At 40.6% G+C, this 24,952-nt stretch overlaps 1 protein-coding gene across 1 annotated transcript in view; it reads right to left on the bottom strand.

The window, feature by feature from the left end:
* LOC106545657 (protein eyes shut homolog) overlaps positions 1-24,952 on the bottom strand; it is a 550,606-nt gene that overhangs the window by 451,322 nt on the left and 74,332 nt on the right. The window contains exons 7-8 of the mRNA XM_087719050.1: positions 15,354-15,525; positions 14,622-14,700 (exon numbers count right to left, since the gene is read on the bottom strand). Of these exons, the coding sequence (XP_087575176.1) occupies positions 14,622-14,700; positions 15,354-15,525 (251 nt within the window). The remainder of the gene's footprint in view (positions 1-14,621; positions 14,701-15,353; positions 15,526-24,952) is intronic.

Here is a 24,952-nt window from a genome sequence, read left to right as displayed (position 1 = left end):
TGCAGTTCTGCAGTTCGGCGGTTCAAATCTCACCGGCTCAAGGTTGACTCAGCCTTCCATCCTTCCGAGGTGGGTGAAATGAGGACCCAGACTGTGGGGGCGATATGCTGACTCTGTAAACCGCTTAGAGAGGGCTGAGAGCCATATGAAGCGGTATATAAGTCTAACTGCTATTGCTATAACTGCTATAAGATTAATCCCTAGAAATCTAACCCACTTGTATTTCTAATGATGAAAAAAAAAAGGGGGGGAAATAACCTTCACATCGCTGACAGGATGAACAAATTTGCCAAGCCAGATTTATATAGTTTTATTTATTTAAGCTTTTCGAAGATTTTAGAAAGTTATAAATACAAAGTAAGAAGAAAAAAAAACCTGTAGAAAGATTTTTAAGTAATGTTTTCCTTTGCCTTTGTTTCCCACCCACTAACCTAAATATTTGCACTTTTATTCTGAACACCAAGAATTATTGCTAAAATCTGTTTAAGTCACTTTATCTTTTTTAAAATTGGTGTCACGACTCTTTTCCCAGAAACCATGTTCCAAAGATGTAAGTTTCACATGCTGTGTGATATGCAATATATAAAAAAGTGATTCCTGCTTAATTTGATTAGACTCCTATCATGGATATACAGTATACGGCCAATTTTGATATCACTGCATACTCTCCAGTTTTGATTTCTATTCTATTCTATTCTGTTCTATTCTATTCTATCCTATCCTATCCTATTTCTATTTCTATTCATTGCATCATTGGCAGGATTTTTATTTTCCCACATTGGGCCAAATTTTTCTTTGTAGCTGTTGCAGAGGTAGGTTCCTACCAGTTCGCACCTACTCGGTAGAACCGGTTCATCAAATCTACTGAACCGGTTAGAAGAGGTTCCACCAGTGGACCCAGAAAGCAGGCCACACCTACAGAAGAGGTTCCACAATTTTTTGAAACCCACCACTGAGCTGTTGGTATGTAACTTAGCAAACTGTGACATTTTGCATCTATATTTTTTTGGAATTACACCTAATAGAAATATTTGTGTTATTAACTCACATTTTTTAGAATTTTCTGAATATATTGAATTATTCTTCCTGGTAGGTTCGAGATTTGCAATCCTCTAATGTGATCAAATATTCCTTCTCTGTTGTGGCATTTGCAATATTTATTGTTACATGATTTGTCTATCTTGGTAATTGTTTGTGGCATTACAAAACAGCTGTAAATCATTTTATACTAATTTTCCCTTAAATTGCAGATTGGAGTAAACATTATTGATTTATTCCCATTACTCTCCCTATTATTCTACTGTGATTTCTTCTTTGAAGTTGTGCATTCAATTTACTATACAATTATTCATTTTTATTGTTTCCATTAATTGTCTTATTGTGCTCTTTGGTTACATAACAGTTAATATTACATCAACTGCACAGCATTTTATCTTGTATTCCTTGTGATTTTTTTCATCATATGGGCTGGTACCCAAATATTGTAAAAAATAAATAAATAGAGGAATAACTGTTGGACAATGAATTCAATTAAAGAGACACAAACAATTTCAAAAATGTGGAAGAAGCATGTATAACTTTGATTTAAAAAGGAGGAAATGGTCCAGAGAAACTTCAATCATACTGAAGACTCAATATGAATCAATATTGGCTATTTGCTTTTATTATGAATTTCTTATGTTACTATGTAATTGTTACTGATTAAGCCAACATTTGCTGTTTGCTTCTGATATGATATACTGCTAGAAATCATTTATTAAGAATTAGGCTTTGTAATTGGCTTCTGCTTATATTATAGTATACTGTCAGAAATTAGTTGTTTTCTAGCCTAGCAAATTGTAACCTTAATACTGGATGGCATTACGGCAAATGTTATATGACTGCTGCATCTCACTTCTATCCTTGGCTTCAAAACTAGGCACATTCTTGAAAATATCGAAGAAATTGTTACATGGGAATATCAGGCCCCATAGATAAAGGAAGCAAACTAAAGAATTTTCCTGGCTCATAAATCCTTAAAGCATTCTGCCGAAAAACAATTTTGCAAAGGGGGGCTGCCACCCCCTACACAAGGTTATAGGAATACTCCATAGATATGGTAGACATAGACAGGAGCTTGAACAAAAGAACATTTTAAAGAGCATGTTGGTAACGAATATTTGTCTCTGATTAGGTAAACTTTGTTCTATCTACCTAAAATGTATATAATACTCTGAGCCACTCTTGCAGGATGTGGCTATTCCTTACATGCATTTGTTGTATGTTTTGGATATAGTTTTATCACCCAGCTTTTGCTGTGGCCATAAATAAAAGCTGATATTTTTGCAAGCCTCATCTCGAGTCTCTCTCCCTTTGACATTTCAGTGGCTCGGGGAAACTGCTGGAATCTTACAATACAGAACAATTTCTCTACTGAATGTTGATTATAAGATATTCACTACAATAGTTGAATGTCTAAGGAATTGTCTTTCTGAAATAATACACCCAGATCAAACAAGTTACATTCCCAAAAGGAAGATAAAAACACAACAGCAGATTATAATGCATCAATGATAAGGGGGGAAAAAAAGAATGTGGCAGTAATGTTCCTAAATGCAAAAAGAGTCTTTAATAATTTGGAGTAGCCTTTCTTGTTAGAAGCTTTAAATAAATCCAGTCCAGGATAAGAATGTAAAACTTGGCCGGAGAGTATATGGATTGGTGGCACAGCAAGGACTACAGGTTTTCCAATAAGTTAAGATGCAGATGAGGAGTGTCTACTCATCAGTGGTGGGATTCAAATAATTTAACAACCGGTTCTCTGCCCTAATGACCAGCTGGGTGGGCGGGGCTCAGTGGTCATGTGACCATGTGGGCATGGCCAACTCAATGTCACTCACGTCGATGGGCTCTTGGTCTCCGGATACGCTTCAAGGCGCTAGTCGTTACTTATAAAGCCCTTCATGGTATTGGACCTGGGTACTTGAGAGACCGCCTGCTGCCAATTACCTCCGCTAGATCGATTAGATCCCACAGATTAGGCCTCCTCCGAATTCCATCCACCGGCCAGTGTCGACTGGCGACTACCCGGAGGAGAGCCTTCTCTGTGACTGCTCCGACCCTCTGGAACGAACTCCCCATGGAGATTCGAACCCTCACCACCCTCCAGGCCTTCCGCAAAGCCCTCAAAACCTGGTTGTTCCGAAAGGCCTGGGGCTAAAGAGCTGTTGCCCCCGTCTCGAATGGTATGACTGTTGTGAGTTTTAAATTATATATTGTTATGTTGTTGTTTTTTAAATCTTTTGTCTGTATCCCCCTCCCCGGTTCAAGTTGTGAGCCGCCCTGAGTCCCCTTCGGGGGGAAAGGGCGGCATATAAATTTAATAAACTGAACTGAACTGAACTGAACTGAACTGAACTCTTCATCTTAGCTGTTACAATGTAATAAGGGTTAACTGGAGAGGCAGTTTCTGTAAGCAGAGCAATAAAGATTAAGCTAGAAACAACACCAGAACGTTTCCTTCCTGCCTTCCTTACAGGATTAGCCCTGCAAAGTGGGGAAAAAACAAAAGGACGTTTCTTCCTACAACCGGTTCTCCGAATTGCTTGGAAAGTTAACAACTGGTTCTCCCGAACAGGTGTGAGCTGGCTGAATTCCACCACTGCTACTTGTCCTTGTAACCACTTTAGAACAGAAACAAATATTTGGGATCAAAAGTCTAATATATTTAGTTTTGCAGATAATTTAAAAACCTGTGAAAATTCACACTAATGCCCATTTAAAGGAAAGGCGTCGGAAATCCCCAAAATTGCTTGTAAAATGTACGTATTAAGGAAAATAGGCATAATAAAAGAGAAATGGGCATTAGTGCGAATTTTCATTAATACGTACATTTTACAAGCAATTTTGGGGATTTCCGACGCCTTTCCTTTAAATGGGTTCTTTTTTTCCTCTTTGTGCAATTTAACCTATTTTAAAAGGAGTGGTGGTATAGAATGCAACACAGAGTTAAGAACAGTGAAGACATTGGTGCACTTATGGGGATGACGTCTGCAACTGGAAAAAAAAAATCACCTAAAAAGCTTTTGTTTACACTGCTTACATTGTTGCTTAGAGCAGTGTTTCTCAACCTTGGCAACTTGAAGTCCTGTGGACTTCAACTCCCAGAATTCCCCAGCCAGCTATGCTGGCTGGGGGATTCTGGGAGTTGAAGTCCACAGGACTTCAAGTTGTCAAGGTTGAGAAACACTGGCTTAGAGTGTGCAGTTTGCAATCCACCATTAAGGATGCATTCACAACACCAGTGGAATGTTTTGTTTTTAGAAAACGATGAAAAGTACTTCTCTCCATTAAGGCATCTATTCATGTTCAGGCACAGTGAAATTTTCCTAGACATTGAATAATGTTCTGTTCTGGATAAGATTTTTTTTAAAAAACAGAACATCTATTTCTTGCGTATTAAGCTTCATCTTGCTTAGACTTTCTTCACTTTTGTATATCTGTATCAGATCTGGGCATTTTATGGTCCCTGGGCTACATCTGGCACAGGGGTAGTCCCTGATGGCATTAGGAGGTGGGGCATCTGTGGCAGCATTGGTGTTGGCAGTATTGGGGGTGGGAGGTGGGGTGGTAGCAGCACAGTGATGGGATTCAGCCGGTTCGCACCTATTCGGGAGAACCGGTTTGTAACTTTCTAAGCAGTTCAGAGAACCGGTTGCTGGAACAAAACTTATTTTATTTTTTCCCCACTTTACAGGGCTAATCCTGTAAGGAAGGCAGGAAGGAAAAATTCTGGTGTTGTTTCTAACCTCATATTTATTGTCCTGCTTACAGAAACTGCCTCTCCGGTTCACCCTTATTACATTGTAACAGCTAAAGCGAAGCGCCCATCGACGTGAGTTGCCCACAGTCACATTGTCACATGACCACCGAGCTATGCCTACCCAGCTGGCCATTATGGCAGAGAACCAGTTGTTAAATTATTTGAATCCCACCACTGTAGCAGCAGTACAGGTGAGATGGTAGTGTCAGGAGCTGAGTCCTGGTGTTGCCCCCCCTCCCCACGCTCTCAGTTTCTCACAGGGCCCCTTGGGAAAAGGCGCCACGTGAGATATTGATTTATTAATCATAGCTTCCCATCTCATAATAAGTGATTTGGGGGTGCCATATATCAACTCTATGAAACAACAAATATCTAAAAATAACCATTAAAAATAATTATAAAAAATGAAAATATTATCCAAAAGTTAAAATATTGGATACAGTACATTTTGGACCAATTAATGATTTTAGATGGAAATGTGAAGTACTTTGTAAAGTTCTGTACTCTAAGAAATGAAACAGTGCTCAGTGACTGTTATTTATACCGTCATTAATCTTATATTAATTAGGAATAAAGTGAGCGATCCAAATTTGGATTTCTTTGGTTTGAGGATATAACTACGTTACATTTCCTGGTAGTTCCCATCTAATGACCATACGTGAGTCCAGAATTACTGTTGTAAGTCAATGTAAGTCAATGGTTGTAAGATGAGGCACCCACATGCTGAAAGTAATTTTCTGGTAATTTTTGCAGAACTTGTTAAAAATTCGAACAGATGTTTATTGCTACAAATACTGGAAAGTGGTTTTAAAAATATCATAAATCACGCATGACTGCAGAATGCCATCATGGGTCATAAAGTTGATCTATCCAACATGTGACCATGGGGGGTAGGGTAAATGCAACCATTTATGATGGCTGGGAATGTTTTACTGGCCATAAAGCACCCATTCCATGGCCATTCTAACTTTGTAAAACATTTGATCATTAAATGAGAATTACCTGTATATACTGTATGGTAACATTATGGGAGATGAATTACTTACATTTAACAAAATGCTCTTTTCACACAATTTTGGCAGATCATGTCATGGGCTAAACATTTGTAAGCATGCAGGGTCAAAAATCAAATAGAATTTGACATATCTATCAAGACAGAGTCTAGTTGTGAAATAAGTGGGAGAATTAAGCATAATCTGTTAGTTTCAGGCCTTTTATCTGATTAAAATCAGAGGTGGTATTCAGCAGGTTATGACTAGTCCTGGAGAATTGGTAGCGGAAATTTTGAGTAGTTCGGAGAACTGGTAAATACCACCTCTGACTGGCCCCGCCCCTATCTATTCTCTGCCTCCCAAGTCGCACTGATTCGGAAGGAATGGGGATTTTGCAGTATCCTTCCCCTGGAGTGGGGAAGGAATGGAGCTTTTACAGTATCCTTCCCCTGGAGTGGGGAGGGAATGGAGATTTTACAGTAACCTTCCCCTGGAGTGGGAAGGGAATAGAGATTTTACAGTATCCTTCCCCTGGTGTAGGAAGGGAATGGAGATTTTACAGTAACCTTCCCCTGGAGTGGGAAGGGAATAGAAATTTTGCAGTAACCTTCCCCTGGAGTGGGGAGGGAATGGAGATTTTACAGTAACCTTCGCCTGGAGTGGGAAGGGAATAGAGATTTTACAGTAACCTTCCTCTGGAGTGGGGAGGGAATGGAGATTTTACAGTAACCTTCCCTTGGAGTCGGGAGGGAATGGAGATTTGATAGTATCTTCCCTTGGAGTGGGGAGGGAATGGAGATTTTACAGTATCCTTCCCCTGGAGTGGGAAGGGAAGAGAGATTTTGCAGTAACCTTCCCCTGGAGTGGGGAGGGAATGGAGACTTTATAGTATCTTCCCTTGGAGTGGGGAGGGAATGGAGATTTTACAGTAACCTTCCCCTGGAGTGGGAAGGGAATGGAGCTTTTACAGTATCCTTCCCTTGGAGTGGGGAGGGAATGGATATTTTATAGTATCTTCCCTTGGAGTGGGGAGGGAATGGAGATTTGATAGTATCTTCCCTTGGAGTGGGGAGGGAATGGAGATTTTACAGTATCCTTCCCCTGGAGTGGGAAGGGAAGAGAGATTTTGCAGTAACCTTCCCCTGGAGTGGGGAGGGAATGGAGACTTTATAGTATCTTCCCTTGGAGTGGGGAGGGAATGGAGATTTTACAGTAACCTTCCCCTGGAGTGGGAAGGGAATGGAGCTTTTACAGTATCCTTCCCTTGGAGTGGGAAGGGAAGAGAGATTTTGCAGTAACCTTCCCCTGGAGTGGGGAGGGAATGGAGACTTTATAGTATCTTCCCTTGGAGTGGGGAGGGAATGGAGATTTTACAGTAACCTTCCCCTGGAGTGGGAAGGGAATGGAGCTTTTACAGTATCCTTCCCTTGGAGTGGGGAGGGAATGGATATTTTATAGTATCTTCCCTTGGAGTGGGGAGGGAATGGAGATTTTACAGTATCCTTCCCCTGCTACACCCACCAAGCCATGCCCACAGAACTAGCTAGTAAAAATATTTGAATCCCACCACTGGTTAAAATGTACTGAAAACTGGACTTGTCTTTGAAAGATGCATACAAAAAGAAGGCATCATATGCTTTTAAAAGAAATGAATCTTCTCCTCTGGCTCTAAATACCTTTTCTTCCCCACCTACTTTAAGCTTTGATTCACAGTACCTGTTATTATTCTCCCTCCGCCCTTCTCTATTCTGAGACACTTCAACATTGAGCTCAACAGAAATAATAGTAATAACATGGTTTTTCAACCAAAATCTTTAAAATACTTAATGATACCTCATCAGGACCGTAGGGGTACCTGGAACACAAAATTATACAAGACTGAATCACAAACCGAGTAAGGTTTTGATTTGCCCCATTCTTTTGCAACAGGTTACTGTCTGTCTGTCAAGCTTCTGAAATAATAAATCTAAGTACTTTAGGTGAAATAATTTTTGCAAATTAGTATAGACACATTGCTTCTACATTCAGAAAAAAAACAACACCAGTGCATATTTTGAAGTAAATCAGTGCAACAATAAAAAGATTTCCTTGTGACACAAGAGTTATTTTTACTTAAATGTATGCAGTTATTTTTACTGAAATGCAAATGAATCGAAAAGGGACTATATGAAAACAATGTGCTTTCTTTCTCAGAATTCCAGCTGGGAAATGTAGGGTGATTTATTACAAAACATTATATAAAGTAATTGAATTATACATCCCATGGGAAGGCTGGGATACTTTGCATACTATTAAAAATAAACCTCAACCCTATAGTCTGCACTAAATTAATTAAAATACTCGATGAAGTCTACTAAGTCAATTTTCTTTTTTAGAAAATCAGTCTATCCTTTGAAACAGCATTTTCCAATTAGTGTCATTCTATTTTTATGAACTTAAAACAAATGCATCATTTCTTTTTTCCTACTCACTTTCCTCTAGCTTGTTAGCACTTCAAACTATCCTTACAGTTTTCTTCCCTTTATATTCTATATGTGAAATTTGTAGGAAGCAAATCACCCTGAGTTAATCATTCACTAAACAAAAAAAAAATCATTTCAATCACTGGGGAGTATTAGAATGATAACTAAAGCTAGACATAAAGACACATACATGATATAGGAGCAGAATACAAACTGTTTTGATAGTTAATTTCAAATAAAGGAGGGTTACATTTGTAAAAAAATAATAATCTTATTTCAGATTTCAAAATACATTCTTGACACTTCCCACTGACTTCCCAAGTTACTAGAAAATGACAATTATTGTTAAATAACTAAATGTTAGCTATAGTAGGTGGGTTAATCTCAAATGAGACATGCTTAAATCCTGTAAAAGCAGACAGGTAATATACTTTCACTAACACTGGGAGACAGTGACGTGCGGTGAGGTTTATGGCTGGTGACGCACTGACGTCATCACACACACACACACACACACACACACACACACACACACACACACCCCAGTGGAGGGTTGCAGGCGGTACGCCCCGGTACGGGTGTACTGGAGCCTGCCCAGAGCACTGGGTACCATTCCGGTACAGTGCTCCAGAGGGCGCACCCACCTGCTTGCCTGTCTTTAAATCCTTCAGCGCTTTGGCGCGCACACATGGCATGTACTCCGCCGAGCAGCTGGAGTGTCGCGGAAGCTTGTGTCGTCGTCAGTGGATGGTAAGATGCATGCACGCGCAACACACACGTTCATGGAACCCACCACTGATAGATAGATAGATAGATAGATAGATAGATAGATAGATAGATAGATAGATAGATAGATAGATAGATAGATACATACATACATACATACATACATACATACATACATACGTGCAAAAACTCTTCTTGCTTCTGAAAAAGGCATCTTTCCCCATTTTCCCTACATTTAGTTTCTGAGCAGATATACACATTAAGATAGTTGTGCTAATAGAACAGAAGGAATCAGCATCTGTTCCTTAATGGATTAAGTTACAAGCTCTGCAGAAAATGTAATGCCTCTTTTGGAACAAATGAGAAAGGGAAATCCAATGTCAGATTCCCTAAAGAAAAATCACAAACATTAACTGAAGTAATTATAATGGGAGACATTTCTGAAGAAGAACAAAGCTGCCAGAATGGAAGAGTTTGGGTAGAAGATTCTCATCCCAGGGTTGAATGGGGAAAAACGAAGTCATTTTGCATTTCTGGCTCCTCCCTAACCAATCATAGATGTGAAGGATTAGATCCCTAGGACCAGCTTACATATTTATTATGTATTATGCATTTTTATTCCTCTCTGAAGATATAATCCCAGAAGGGTTGGCAGCAAAGGATAAACTAATTACAATGAAAATTTAAAGCACGCACACCCATAAACAATACACTGAAAAGCACAAAATGAAAAAAAAAAAAAAAAAGAATGTAGAGCAGTTAGCAAGATTAAGAACCATTTGTAATGAAATATGATTTTACCTAGTTACTTTGGCTGAGTTTTCACTCCGTAATGTCAAAATCCAGAACCCGCATAATGGCTTAATTAAATGTGTGAACCCATCCATTATCTGAACGGGGTTGTGCAGTACTGAATCAAGATATAAATCCAGGAAAACCCCAGAAAATAAACCATGCTGTGGTGCAGTGGTGGGATTCAAACAATTTAACAACCGGTTCTCTGCCCTAATGACCATCTGGGTAGGTGGGGCTCAGTGGTTATGTGACTGGATAGGCATGGCCAACTTGACATCACTCACGTCAATGGGAGCTTCGCCTTAGCTGTCACAATGTAATAAGGGTTAACTGGATAGGCAGTTTCTGTAAGCAGGGTAATAAAGATTAGACTAGAAACAACACCAGAATGTTTCCTTCCTGCCTTCCTTACAGGATTAGCCCTGTAAAGTGGGGAAAAAACAAAATGAGATTTCTTCCAACAACCAATTCTCCCAACTGCTTAGAAAGTTACGAACTGGTTCTCCCAAATAGGTGCGAACTGGCTGAATCCCACCACTGGTGTGATGCCAGGGACTCCTTCAGAGGGAGGAAAAATTGCCCAACAGATTCTTGGGATGGGAGGCTCAACATTAGCAGAACTAGAAATGGCAAGCAAGCCATTTTGTTGGAAACATGACCATTATTTTTCAACCAGTACCATACCTAGGCCTATTCTGAGGCAAAGTGAAGAGATGTAGTTGCTATACATATGCATACTATAGTGCCATAATGGCGAACCTATGTCACTCATACCAGAGGTGGCTCGCAGCGCCCTCTCTGATGGCATGTGAGCTGTTGCCCCAATTCAGCTCTGCTGCGCATGCTCGTGTGCCTCCCGCCAGCCTGCTGGTCTTTGGATCTCTGCTGCGCATGTGTGGAGGTGGGGTGCATGCAGAGGGATGCATGTGGGTGCATGCGTAGGAGGAAGGTGGGGGGCATGCGCAAATGCACAAGAATGGGGCACATATGCAGGGATGCACATGCATTGCATTTTGGGGGTTCAAGCATGCACATGCGCATTTGCACATGAGTGTGCACTTTGGGAACTTGTTGCGGTAAAGGTTAGCCATCAATACTATAGTGAATACTCATAGAATAGATACTGATAGATACTGTCTGTGATAGATACTGTATCAACACATCAGACATACTGTCCACGGTGATGATTTTTTTTTTAAGGTAGATCTCTTTGATTTCAGATCTCGAAAAGATTGTCAGAAAAGTGCCTTTTGAAACACTTTGGTGAACTTCCAAAAGCAGGCTCCCTTGGCTCTATCATCCCAAGGCACTCCAAAGACAGTTTAGAATGCAAGAACTAAGAAATATAAATTATGTTCCTTCCCCTTTCCAGTGAAACAATATTGTGAATCTTTTGTCGTGGTTAAATTCCCTGTGCGTTATCCTGGCTTTTAATATTGAGCAGAGGAACTGAATATGCTGACCTTCTGAGATGAAGGAACATTTGAAGATGACACTCTATAGTTAGCACTGAATACTGGCTGCCTGCCGATATAGCAATGGAACGGAACTTGAGAGTAACCCTGGGCTATCAGAGCCTTTTATGCGCTGAAGTTGTCACATGCACAAGATCATGAATTAACAGAACTCAAACTCTTAATGAATCTATAATATGAGCTACTAAAATCAAAAGAAATAGACCTTCACAAGGCAAAAAAATATATATGAATTATCCTAGAATGCTAACTGGAGATAGTAAATAATTGTTTAACTCCTCTTGTGCTCTTGAGGTATCTTATAGAACAATAGCAATAGCAATAGCAGTTAGACTTATATACCGCTTCATAGGGCTTTCAGCCCTCTCTAAGCGGTTTACAGAGTCAGCATATTGCCCCCAACAACAATCCGGGTCCTCGTTTTACCCACCTCGGAAGAATGGAAGGCTGAGTCAACCCTGCGCCGGTGAGATTTGAACAGCCGAACTGCAGAACTGCAGTCAGCTGAAGTAGCCTGCAGTGCTGCATTTAACCACTGCACCACCTCGGCTCTTAATCAGAACTTGGTAGGTAAAGTATTTAAAATCTTCTATGCTTTTACCCTTTCAAGATCTCCCACATTTCTTGAGCCCCCTGACTCCAGAACCATTCTGAGCAGCTTACAAATTGGAAAAAAAGAGGAAAAAATCACAAAATCACAAAATAATAATAGTCAACAACAAGGGACGATTAAAAAAATCCCTTTTATAATGCCCATGATAATGAGGTCTGGCAGCCATCTAACCCAACCAGTGGTGAAATTCCATTTTTTTTACTACCGGTTCTGTGGGTGTGGCTTGGTGGGCCTGGTGTGGCTTGGTGGGCATGGCTTAGTGGGTGTGGCAGAGGAAGGATACTGCAAAATCTCCATCCCCACCACATTTTGGGGCCAGCCAGAGGTGGCATTTGTCAGTTCTCCAAACTCCTCAAAATTTCCGCTGCCGGTTTTCCAGAACCTGCAAGAACATGTTGGATTTCACCCCTGAACCCAAGTCCAAAAGCCAGGTTTTCAAGACATGTTTAAAGGCATGCAGAATAGTGGCATTTTGAATTTTTGAAGAGCCGAGGTGGCACAGTGGTTAGGGTGCAGTACTGCAGGCCACTTCAGCTGACTGTTATCGGCAGTTCAGCAGTTAAAATCTCACCAGCTCAAGGTTGACTCAGCCTTCCCTCCTTCCGAGGTGGGTGAAATGAGGACCCAGACTGTGGGGGCGATATGCTGACTCTGTAAACCGCTTAGAGAGGGCTGAAAGTCCTATGAAGCGGTATATAAGTCTAACTGCTATTGCTATTGCTAATTTCTCAGGTGGATGCTCAGTTCCTGTTCGGTTACACTGTTCAGTCAATGGAACTATCAGAGTTTGTTACAGAAAAAAATCAAATCCAGAAAGCACACACACAGATAACTGATTCAGCTGGATTCAGTCACTTCATTATATACATAATAACAGATGATTAAATGTACCATACCAATAGCAGATTCTTTCAACATGGTAGAAGTTACAAGCAGAACACAAGCAGAAGAGAACAGTTAGCTTCATTTCAGAGTTCAGAGTAGACAGGCTAGTTTAGTTCTCAGCACAGATTAGTTTCAGTTTCAATTCTCAGCACAGACTCAGATCTGATTATGCCTATTCATTGGCTGACCTTGTTACCATGTCTCTCCCAATCATGAATATTCTAACAGGAACCCAGATCTCTTGCTTGTACACAATGGGCAGAAATCATGAGAGATGGTCCCTCAGGTAAGTAGGGCCTATGCCAGGTAGAATTGTATAAATGACAACTGCCTTTTGAATGGCACCCGGAAGCTTAGTGGTACAATTTGCAGAACAGAGATGTTATATGAATATAACAAGACCTGCCCATAACTGCTCATGCACCACATTTTCCACCCATGGCAATGACTCTGACGGGTTACATGAAAACCAACAAAAATAAATCAACAATTCAGAGAACAAATGACCAACTAATTCAATTTATAAAAAAGAAAGTAAAATCCATTTAACCAGCAGAAACTGCTTAACCTCCCAGTCCATAGGCCTGGGGAATATCTGGGTTTTTAAAAATATATTGGAAGGCTAACAGGTCAAAGTCATTCCTATCTCCAGAGGAATGTTTTCCAGAGGGCCAGCACTGTCAACAAAAAAGAAGTATTTCTGATTCCACATGTCATGTTCCAGTTGGCTTTCTCTAGCCAGAAGGGTCAGAGAAACAATGCCAGAGATTCTGCCCATTTTCTCATGATAGACAGAATCAAACACTCTCAGTGAACTGAGCAAAACCATGCCTTCTTCACCTTGACCTGAATAATTTAATCTGTCCAACTCTGAGCCACTTTATTCACCAATGTCTAGAGTATTTTTCTTGTTGTCCATTAGATTATACTATGATTATACCCAACCTTCCATTAACAAAAATGTCATTTGAAAGAAAGACCATTGGATCTTCAGGCCAATGGAGAATTCTACAAATGCAATGATGAGAAATATGAATCTTTCTAGCCCAAAAGCTCTTCTACTTCTTCATAGATTTCAGGGATCTTCTGGAACCATGTCAATGTCAGTCCTGCAGCTGGTTCCTTTTGGGATCTTTGGCCTGCCACACTTCTATCTACTATGCTGTTTCTAAAGTGGGGAAATGGGAGAGGGATAGTAAGGAGTAGGATGTGATGTAACCAAAATAAAACTCCTTTTAGATTGCCAAGGTCATCCTTTGTCTTGGTACATCTGCACCTGACCGGAAATGGATGGGTGGAACTGCCAGCATGGCAGTGGAAGATTGGACCATGTGATGGACTTGTGGATGTGGGGGCAAAATCCTGAACTTTCAGCTGGGTGGGGAAAACCGGGAAGCTTTCAGATTTGGATTTTCCCAGATATGCCAACATGGCTCTCTTACTAAATTGGAACTTTGAACAATATTTTGCCTTGGAATCTGATTTAATTTTAGATGTTATTTGAAGCCTGACAGTCCAAAGAGGTGGAAGGGGCTTCAGGAGATTGCTGAATTTGACCAGACTGTTCTGGAGCATGGAAATTTTAGATACTGTGAACTTTCTTGGAGTTCAAGTACAGCAAACTTTATATTTATTATTCCATTCAAAGGTGCAAATTAGTGAGTTCTGGGCCACATTGTTGGACAAGAAGTAGTATTCTTGTAGATCATGCAAAGTTTCTTTATGCTTATTTTGGAAAGAAAACAACTCCAAATTATGCCTTTAAATGCCATAAAATTTGAGATCCACAATACATCATTTTTATCCCAAAATGTATGGGTTTGACTAAATCTCATATGCTTGACAGTCCTCTGTCTTAAAGAGAATACTTACATTAACATCAAGTTCACATCTTGAGTTGGTCCACCCAGGATCACAGCTGCATCGATATCCATCTATGAGATCAACGCATCTGAAAAAGAAAGTACTGTTTTATATACGACCCAAAATAATTTTTGTCTTTTCTTTTTTTTTTTTTTTTTGTATAAGATAGAAAGTTGGAGGTTGGTAGAAGAAAAATAATTTTTGCCTTTGAGATGAAATACCAAGCATATTATTTTGCCTTGCCTGTAACACCTGAGATTAATTCTGATACGTTTCTGATTTCTGAGATAATTATCTCTTATTCATACAAGTTTATGTTGAAAACCCTTCCTGTAGTATTTTCACGCCGTATATATTGGCCTCTACTCTCCAAAACAAACAAACAAACGAGCCAAAAACATGTTTCAATCTGCCGGAATGCAAAGAGTATGGGAACCAATGTTAAGTATATTAACATCTAATTTCAATCAGTTATCGAAAATTACTGTATGTCATTACATTCAAATGAAAGAAGGAATGAGATAATGTACCACCATATTGCACTAGCTTAAACTGGCAACATCTGTTACCCATTAGCTGTGCCTGTGCTTTGATTTGAAGGAATAATGTAATTTGAAATATCTGCAGCCATCTTTCCCTGATATTAAATTTTAAACATTGCTAGCCCTTTTTTTTTAAATAAAATAAATCCAGGTTAATAAAAGTTTTTTTAACAAAACAAAAACAAAAACCAAGAATCACCTCCCATGAAGACAAGGTGTCGAGGAACATTCATCAGTATTTGTTTCACATTCGATGCCAGTAAAACCACGTTGACAATGACACGTGTAGTAGTTGTTGTGATCAACACAGGTTCCATTGTGGAGGCAAGGAGCTGAGGCACACTCATCTATATCCACTTCGCACTGCTTACCTGAAACACAATTTTATAAAAGGGGGGAAAAAAGGAAGTTTCTTTTTTGTCTTGTTTTGTTAAGAAAGGACTGATTCTTTATCGTTTTTTTAAAAAATCCCTTTGTATGCATTTTTTTTTAAAAGGGCCTAAATACAGGCCTGTAATCTACTTTACAGTTAAGTTACCACACACAATAGTCCTTAGAGTAACTCCAAGTTCTTTGAATCCCATATGTGCAACAGAAAATATAGGAACTTGTTATTTGTTATATTATTTTCCCTTAACAAGAGGTTTTTTCTGGTTATCTTATCAAAAGAGCAAGAGATCAAAACACAAACTGGAAGTAACTCCACTCTACGTGTGTGTTAGGCTTAGCTCCTGGATTAAAGCACAAGTAAACTAAAAAGGCACTTCCACTAGGAATTTAAAATAATGATCAATTATGTTACATACTTTTAATTTCACAATAGCTTTAGGAGGTCAATCTAAAAGACAGGGCTGCAGTTGTCCAGGGAGTTCATTTGCTGTAATGACATGTGAGCTCAAATTTCAGGAAATATGAGATTCAAAACAAATACAGGGTGGGGCATAACCTTTTCCTAGGGGGTCACAGCAACACTTGTAATAACAACACAAATAATTCATACACCATTCGAAAGCCCATCAAAAACTGAGTTTATTGACACGATTTAATAGTCAGTATGACCACCATTAGCCCTTCGAACAGCATTCAAACGAGGTGGATAAGAACACAACAAATCTTCAAACAGTTCCGTTCGATTTTCCAGATTTTTCAACACAGTTTCCAAATTCATTCTCAAAGTTTCAACCGAATATCGATTTTGACCTTGCTCCTGAATCATCAGAGCTTCCACTTCATCCTTAATTATGGCCCCAATGTTCTCTGCCGGATTGAGATCTGGCGAATTTCCCGGCCAGACGTCATTGCCCCAAAATTCGACATTGTTTTCCTTTAACAATTGCTGAGTTGCATTTGCACGCATGCAAGGAGCTTTGTCATGAAGAAAGACAGCCTCACCAACCACCAAGACATTGTCTGGATCACTGAGAAATGGAATGACATTCTCCAATAAAATTTTCTCACGGAAATAACTGCCATCCCAGGATTCCCCTTTATCCTTCAAAACCCAATGCAGTTTCTTGGCTGTGAAAATGACGAAAATCCCGATGCAAGTCGGATTGCGAACGATTTGTCGATATCGTTCATGTTTGGCGATGTCGTCGACGTCTTTAGCCCAAATTCGATCGTTCTGGAAATTCGGTTTTCGAATGGCATAAACGAAGAATTCGTCAGATGGCGCCAAATGAAGAAAATCTTCCTCGGTCCATTCAGACAACCAATCGCACAACCAAAGCCGATCTTGAACGTGTGTTTGAGTTTTCAATGGTTTGCAAATGACGTGGAATGGCTTCAAACCTTCTCGTTCTCGATATCGGCCGATTGTCCTTTGATCAACTCGTTTTCCACGAATTTGAAGGATTTCTTGGGCCACTTTTTGGTTTCCTTTTCGTTGTTTGCGACTGCCAGTTGCAATGATGGCTTTGCTTTCTTGGGACAGTTGCAGAGGACGCCCTTCTCCAAATTTTGTGAAACATTCTTGGGCTGTTTTGTTCCAATTATCAGTAACCCAATCCGGATGACGTTTCAATTTGTTTGCAATCCATTTTCGATTGATAAACATCGCTCCAGCATCGCGAGCCTCTCGAAAGGCAATGCATTTTATTCTGTCAATGATCCTTTGTTCTTCCGAATCGAATTTTCCAGCCATTCTTAAAGCAAATTTAACATTTAATAGCTCATTCAATTCAGTTTTTTATGGGCTTTAAAATGAGGTGTCGCGGAAGTTGTAAACTGCTGTCGATCTTGCTGTGACCCCCTAGGAAAAGGTTATGCCCCGCCCTGTAGAACAGTAGTTCATACTGTTGCAGAAAATGAGACAAGACCATGCACTCCATTCCAAGTGGGGCTGGACCGTATTTTGGGGTCAACAGTCCCAGGCCTGCTGGAACAGCCAGGTTTTAGTGGCTTTATGGAAGGCCGAGAGAGTGGGAAGGGTCCGGATCTCTGCGGGTAGATCATTCCACAGGGCTGGGGCAGCTACAGAGAAGGTCCTCCCCCGAGTACTCACCAACTGGTATTGCCCGGTCGACGGTACCCGAAGGAGGCCCAATCTGTGAGATCTTATAGGTCGTTGGGAGGTATGTGGCAGGAGGCGGTCCCGTAGGTGGTAATTAAATTGGCCATTAATTGGAAAAAGATGTTGGGGTAAGACCAAGAAGATATAAGTTCACTTTTCTACTTGCCCATGGACGTCAATGGGTGACAATGGGAAGGTCTGCAGATGAGCTAGACCTATGTCACAAGCTTTTCCTTGGAGTATAAAATGAGAGGAGACCCCTTGTATACTAATGTTGAGTTTAGAGGAAGATAGATGAGACATAAAGTGAGAACTGAATAAAGATATTTAACCAGAGGTGAGTTGCTCCTGGTTTGGCCCGGATTGGGTGAACAGGTAGTACTGGCAGCAGGAGGCTCCGCCCAACCGCCCGGATGCTTCTGCGCATGCACAGAAGCATCAAGTGCATGTGCGCGCACAAGCAAACTGGTAGTTTAAAAAAAATGGAAATCCATTTAACTAATTGATGAATGGGAACAGCCACCCTCATGAAGGGTGAGTGCAAAGATTCTTGCCAGCCAGAGACTCCTAATCTTGTGGTTCCACCACAAAACCGCGGTAGACTAAAGCGCGCTCGACGAAAGCGCGTACGTGACGTCATCACAGCGCAAAGAAAACAGCACGCTGTGAGCAGTAAAGTTAAAATTAACGCGTAAATCTAAACCTAACCCCCCCAAACCTAACCCTAAACCTAACCCTTAACCTAACCCTAAACCTAACCCTAAACCTAACCCTTAACCTAACGCTAAACCTAACGCTAACCCTTAACCTAACCCTAAACCTAACCCTAACGCTTAACGTAACCCTAAACCTAACCCTAACCCTTAACCTAACCCTAACCCTAACCCTAAACCTAAACCTTACCTTTACGTGAATCGGCTTGCTTTAAAAGCGCTTTTTAAAGCGCCTTTTTTTCTCCGCGGTCGTATTTGTCGCGCTGCTGATGACGTCAGGTATGCGCTTTAATCGGGCGCGCTTTAGTGGACCGCGGTTTTGTCGTGCCACGAATCTTGTAGGTGGGGCAAAATAAGGAGACATGAAGCCAGAAATGCTCTTTATCAATAATGAAGAATTTCATTTAAAGGAAGGCAGGGAAAGCAGGGTGGGTAAAAAGAAAGATAGCTTTAAATTGACCCGATTTCTTGCCGTTTGTAACATCTGTTTCTAGTCTACAAACCACCCTGTGAAAGTGAATGGAGCCCTTTGGGCAAATCCAGATACCCCAACATGTCCTAACGTACTTTTTTATTCTGGGATCGGGCTGGGGGAAGAAGCTCCTCCATGATTTAAAGTGGCTGCAGGGAAGACATCTATTTTTCTTCCCTCTGCTATGGTTAACAGAAAGAGGGAATTCCCAGTGATGCTTTATTTCCTCATTGCTGAATGAAATCAGATAACACATGAATCCCATTTCACTGATTCGATATATTCGATATATATGATGTCTACATGGGTTTGAACCTGATTAAGCTACATCTGTAGGCACTCCTGAGTATTATAAAAACTATTTTCCCGTGCACGCTGGCAACAAGGGAGTATACATATGTGAATAAAATTCCTGCAAGAGAGTTTCTTGATCTGTTGGCAAAGAAGAAGTGATAAAATATCATGGGTATACAAGAAAAAACAACCGAGTTTGTGATTCAAACACTCACTTCCCTAAGACGTGTGTTTTTTTTTCAATTCCCATACTAGCCTACTAGCCAAGAATGGAATTTTTTGAGCACATATCTGGACCTTAGCTGCCCCATGGCATTAGATTTCTAAATTAAAAATAACAATATTAGCTATAGTTCTAAGGGCAGCTTCATGTGAACTCTTTATATCATTCCACAATGACCTATTCTTGGCAGCAACATAACTCTGCAAAGCATATATAAGTAGCCTTTTCATTTTGGTGAGAACTCTTGGCTTTTACCACGTTCTGTTTTAATTTTCACCATCCTTTTTATAAATTGTATTTAGAACATGTATCCCTGCTTTAAACTGATGAAAGAAATGTCCTTCTGGGTTCGGCTCCAAGTGGGGAAAAAGACACTGGAGATATGGAGGCTGCTTGGAAAGATGGTTTATTGGTGGACAGGGCCATGTGGCCTGAGCCCTGAACAGAAAAGGTGACCACATGCTTCAATATTGGTGGAGAAGAAGAGAAGGGGGGCTGAGGGAGGGGCTTGCTAGGCTTTTTATACCCTGTTTAGTCCCACCTCTCTGTTTCCTGTTCCTGTGTAAGAAATGTATTCTGATTGGTTGTCAGACTCCCATGGGGTCATGCAGGGGCAACTCTCTAGGCTGCGTTTTGAATCCAGGTTTGGTTGAGTTCTCAGATGCCATGTGGGGAGTTGGGGCCAATATTATCATGCTTTAATCCCATCCCCCCCTGGAGCTGAAGGGGAGAACTATTTATTATGTAAAGTGGACTAGCTTGGCCTTCTTAATGGCCCATTGACAAAGTGGGGATGGGCAGGAAGCTACAGACAGCTATTCTATCTTTTAAAACATGTTTCTTTCTTTTCACATCCAGATAAATATTCTGCCATTTCAATATTTCCTAGGATATTTCATTTTTCTGGGAGAGGCTGGGTGATAACTTCCTACAAAACAATGTAGGCACTAGCCTACCCCCTCCCTCCCGGCCTTCTGTAGAGTAGGGTGGGGACAGTATTAAGAAGCAGAACAAGATCCTCAAACCATGCAGATTTATTTATTTTATTATTTATCAAATTTGTGTGCCACCCAGTTTGCCAAAGAGGACATATTTCTTTATAGCAATAGCAATAGCAGTTAGACTTATATTCCGCTTCATAGGGCTTTCAGCCCTCTCTAAGTGGTTTACAGAGTCAGCATATTGCCCCCATCAACAATCTGGGTCCTCATTTTACCCACCTCGGAAGGATGGAAGGCTGAGTCAACCCTGAGCCGCTGAGATTTAAACAGCCAAACTGCAGAACTGCAGTCATATGAAGTAGCCTGCAGTGCTGCATTTAACCACTGCACCACCTCAGCTCTTCAGAACCATCCCTTTCCACCCCTCCTTGCTGGTCCACAAAGCTGGAAAGGTTGGGGAACGCTGGTCTAGAGCAGGCCTGGGCATTTTATGGCATCCAAGCCACATCTAGCCCTTTGCCTGTTCCTGTCTGGCCCATGTAAACTGCTTTTAGGAGCCACGGTGGTGCAGTGGTTAAAGTGCAGTACTGCAGTACTACTTCTGCTGATCACCGGCTGTCAGCAGTTCGGCAGTTCGAATCTCACCAGCTCAAGGTTGACTCAGCCTTTCATCCTTCCGAGACCAGTGAATTGAGGACCCACATTGTTGGCGGCAATATGCTGACTCTGCAAACCACTTAGAGAGGGCTGTAAAGCACTGTGAAGTGGTATATGCTGTAAATCTAAATGCTATTGTTATTTTATTTTGAAGGCAACTGATATATTTTTTTTATTTACATATATGCGTGCATGCATGCCTCTGTACCTTCACAGCTCTCCATAACAGTCCCAGTTTTGAGAAAATTAATTTCCCACCCCCTGCCCTAAACAATCTGGTTAACATCTCAGCATCCTTCCTAAAATGAGTCATCTACTTTTTTTTAATTGTAGTCCTCATTATGCCACACCGCATCTAACGCAGTCTTCCCCCAAACAGAAGCTGAGAATCCCCACTTTAAAATGTGTTCCTCTACTACCTCACTCCAAGGAGCAGGCAGCTATGTCAGAGGTCCTGTGCAAAGTGCCTGCTTGTAAAAATAACAATAGGGTATCATTTCACCTTCACAGCTGCAGCAGGATTTTAAAAGGAGGAAGAAAGATAACTTGGCAGTTGGAAGCTTTTTTGAGGTTCAAATAAACAGCCCTCTTCCCGCAGCACGGACTAGAAACGTGAAAAAAAAAAGCCACTAGAAGTCTACTTTATTTCTCTCCTGTCTGGAAAGGAAATATGGGTCCTTTTGCTGCTTTTAGTGGTTGTGGGTGTGGAGGAAGGTAATTGAATTGGACGTTTAATAGCCCTCTGCTCTGGGTCGGCCAGAAGCAAGCAGTGATCTTCCTTATGTGCTTTCAGCTTTTTCGTAACAGTAGAAATAATAATGAAGGCTGATTGACTTCAGTCTGCTTTTTTGAGGAAATGGAACTGGTGATGGAGTAAAAGTATCCTAAAACCCGTATTTTAGTGAGATGAAAATGACATTCTCCAATCACATATTTGTCTTAGCCTCAGTAAATCTAGACAACTACGCTTGCAGAAATAATCTTACAGGTTTAACTCTGCAGCTAATAAACTGCAGCATATTCAAGAATTGTGGCTTTGCCGTTTTAAGTGCTAAAGTTCCCTTTATAAGTGAGCAGAGGCACCCTCACGGAACAGGAATAAATGCCCTAATTAAGGAAAACATGAATGTACCTGATTAGACTCCTCACATGCATTGTTCTCTTATGATCTGAACTTGCAGAGACATTAGACTTTCCCATTAACTGAGCTAATGGAGCATTTAGTGTACAATGGGGAAGTCTGCATTTTGTGAGCCGGAAGTGCTGAGTTCAAATCAAGTTATATGCTCTTGCTAATAATGATATCTGTACGGGCTATTAATCATGATCGCATTGAGTCCTGGCTTACGTTAGCTTACTGTTTGAAATGTCAAAGGTTGGACTTTCCAGCTCACAAACAGTCCTCTGTCAACTAATGAGCAAGAACACTGATGGCTGAATAAGTTTTAGAAGATATCCTTACGGTGATGTTCCTCTTCATGAGAGGAGGAGGAGTTAATAGAAGGAAAGATCAGATTAAAGATGGTCTGGTCATACAGTGTGCGGGAATTAATGGACATTTTTTTTTTTTTTGAGACGAAGACCTTAACTAATTGAAATTCTCCAGAAGAATTTCCTGATAGTCAATGCTTTGCAGGAAAACATCTTGCCATTCTTTCAAATTAAGGTCTTTGGCTATCAGGAAATTCTGCTGGAGAATTTCAATTAGTTATTATGCTTCCATAGTTCAGTTGGCTATTTATCTATCTATCTATCTATCTATCTATCTATCTATCTATCTATCTATCTATCTATCTATCATCTATCTATCTATCTATCTATCTATCTATCTATCTATCTATCTATCTATCTACCTACCTACCTACCTACCTACCTACCTACCTACCTACCTACCTATCTATCTATCTATCTATCTATCTATCTATCATCTATCTATCATCTATCTATCTATCTATCTATCTATCTATCTATCTATCTATCTATCTATCTACCTACCTACCTACCTACCTACCTACCTACCTACCTACCTATCTATCTATCATCTATCTATCATCTATCTATCTATCTATCTATCTATCTATCTATCTATCTATCTATCTATCTATCTATCTATCTATCTATCTATCTATCTATCTATTTATTATTTATAAAATTTATATGCCGCCCAATCCCAAAGGACTCCGGGCGGCTTACAAAAAAAAAAAAAAAGAGAGAGAGAGAAAGAGGAAAAAAAACAGTTTAAAATCAACACCACATACATTCATTCTAATCGGGGCTGGACCTCAACAATGAGGTCAACAGCCCCAGGCCTGCCAGAACAGCCAGGTTTTTACAGCTTTCCTGAAGGCAAAATATATTTAGAAACATTAATATAAACAATATTTAATTAATAACAAAATAATAATAATTCACCCAGCAGTCCAGAGCAGTACCACTATATTTACATCAAGAAAATAACACCTTTTCCTGCACATTTAAAATATGCTAGGAATCTACATTTTTCTCTCAAGTATACAGTGAAGTGTTAATAGCAAGATCCTCCGATAAAGATCCAGAGCAACTGATATCATACAACGTGAAATATGCAGTAACGTCCATTTCCTTCTTATAGCAATAGCAATAGCAGTTAGACTTATATACCGCTTCATAGGGCTTTCAGCCCTCTCTAAGAGGTTTACAGAGTCAGCATACAACAATCCGGGTCCTCATTTTACCCACCTCGGAAGGATGGAAGGCTGAGTCAACCCTGAGCCGGTGAGATTTGAACAGCCGAACTGCAGAACTGTTCAGTCAGCTGAAGTAGCCTGCAGTGCTGCATTTAACCACTGCGCCACCTCGGCTCTACTGCATAATGCCATTAAGCAAATTCATGTTTCTAAACTTCAGGTTGGCCCCAGTCTATTTTACTTCATTGTTTGCTGGCAATCAAGCTGCAATGCACCCAGCCAACCCATGAGAGGCAATGTTCCATCTAAATAGATTGGGACAATATAATCAGCCAGGTACGACTTCAATCAGCCAGGTTTTTAGACATTGGATGGGCTGTGGGTATTGAAAATCAGTGCTAATACAACACGTGTTTTGGAGTGCGCTTTAAAGAAATTTCTACATATATATACACAATCTGGAACACCTTTACACAGCTCCTGGATCTGAAAGCGCAAAGGGTTTCTGTAAGAAAAGGTTTGAGACCTCCCATCTCTCATCTTACAGGTTCAGCTATGCATCTACATTTGTGAAAAGGAGCTCAGGTTAAGGCATATACATAATACAGCCCTAATAATTTTCAAGGGGTTAGAGTTAGGGTTAATAAGAAAGTCCCAGGTAACACAATTCAATTTTTTTTTTCCTGCCGCAGCTAGGGATTGTGTTATTTGTATTTCTCCTTCCCTTCATTTATTAGTGTTAGCTTTCCTTCTAAGTATCAACCCTCATCTTATCTTGTCTGCTGTCATGCACTGACCTGTTATTTCTAAGGGGGGGGGGGGATGCAGTATCAGTCTTTAGAGAAAGAAAAAGGAGAAAGAGGAGGTAGAGGATAGTGGAATCCTTATTGTTTTCTGAGCGTGGTGGTTTTCTTACAGACATTTCATTACCAAACTAGGTAACATCATCAGTGCTAGAAGAGAGTGGGGTTGGGGGAAGGAGGAGGAGGAGGAGGAGAAGTAGAAGGACAAAAAGGAAGAAGATAAGGAGGGAGAGGACTGTGGGGTCCTTCGGTGTTCTCAGAACTTGGTGGTTTTGTTGCAGGTATCTCATTACCCAACCAGGTGTCATCATCAGTGCTAGAAAAAGCCACTCCCACTCAGTCACATGACCGGCAAGCCACTCCCACTCAGTCACATGGCATGTAAGTCACTCCCACTCAGTCACATGGTCGGCAAGCCACTCCCACCCAGTCACATGGCTGGCAAGCCACAAAGAAGGCCATAAGTAAAGAAGACGTTCCAAAATTTTTTGAAACCCCTCACTACCTCACACATATG

The sequence above is a fragment of the Thamnophis sirtalis genome, unplaced genomic scaffold (genome assembly GCF_051295495.1).
Source record: "Thamnophis sirtalis isolate CommonGarterSnake01/CBP01778 unplaced genomic scaffold, rThaSir2_p1.2 scaffold_6, whole genome shotgun sequence".
Classification (NCBI taxonomy): domain Eukaryota; kingdom Metazoa; phylum Chordata; class Lepidosauria; order Squamata; family Natricidae; genus Thamnophis; species Thamnophis sirtalis.
This window is presented reverse-complemented; position numbering and strand designations above follow the sequence as displayed.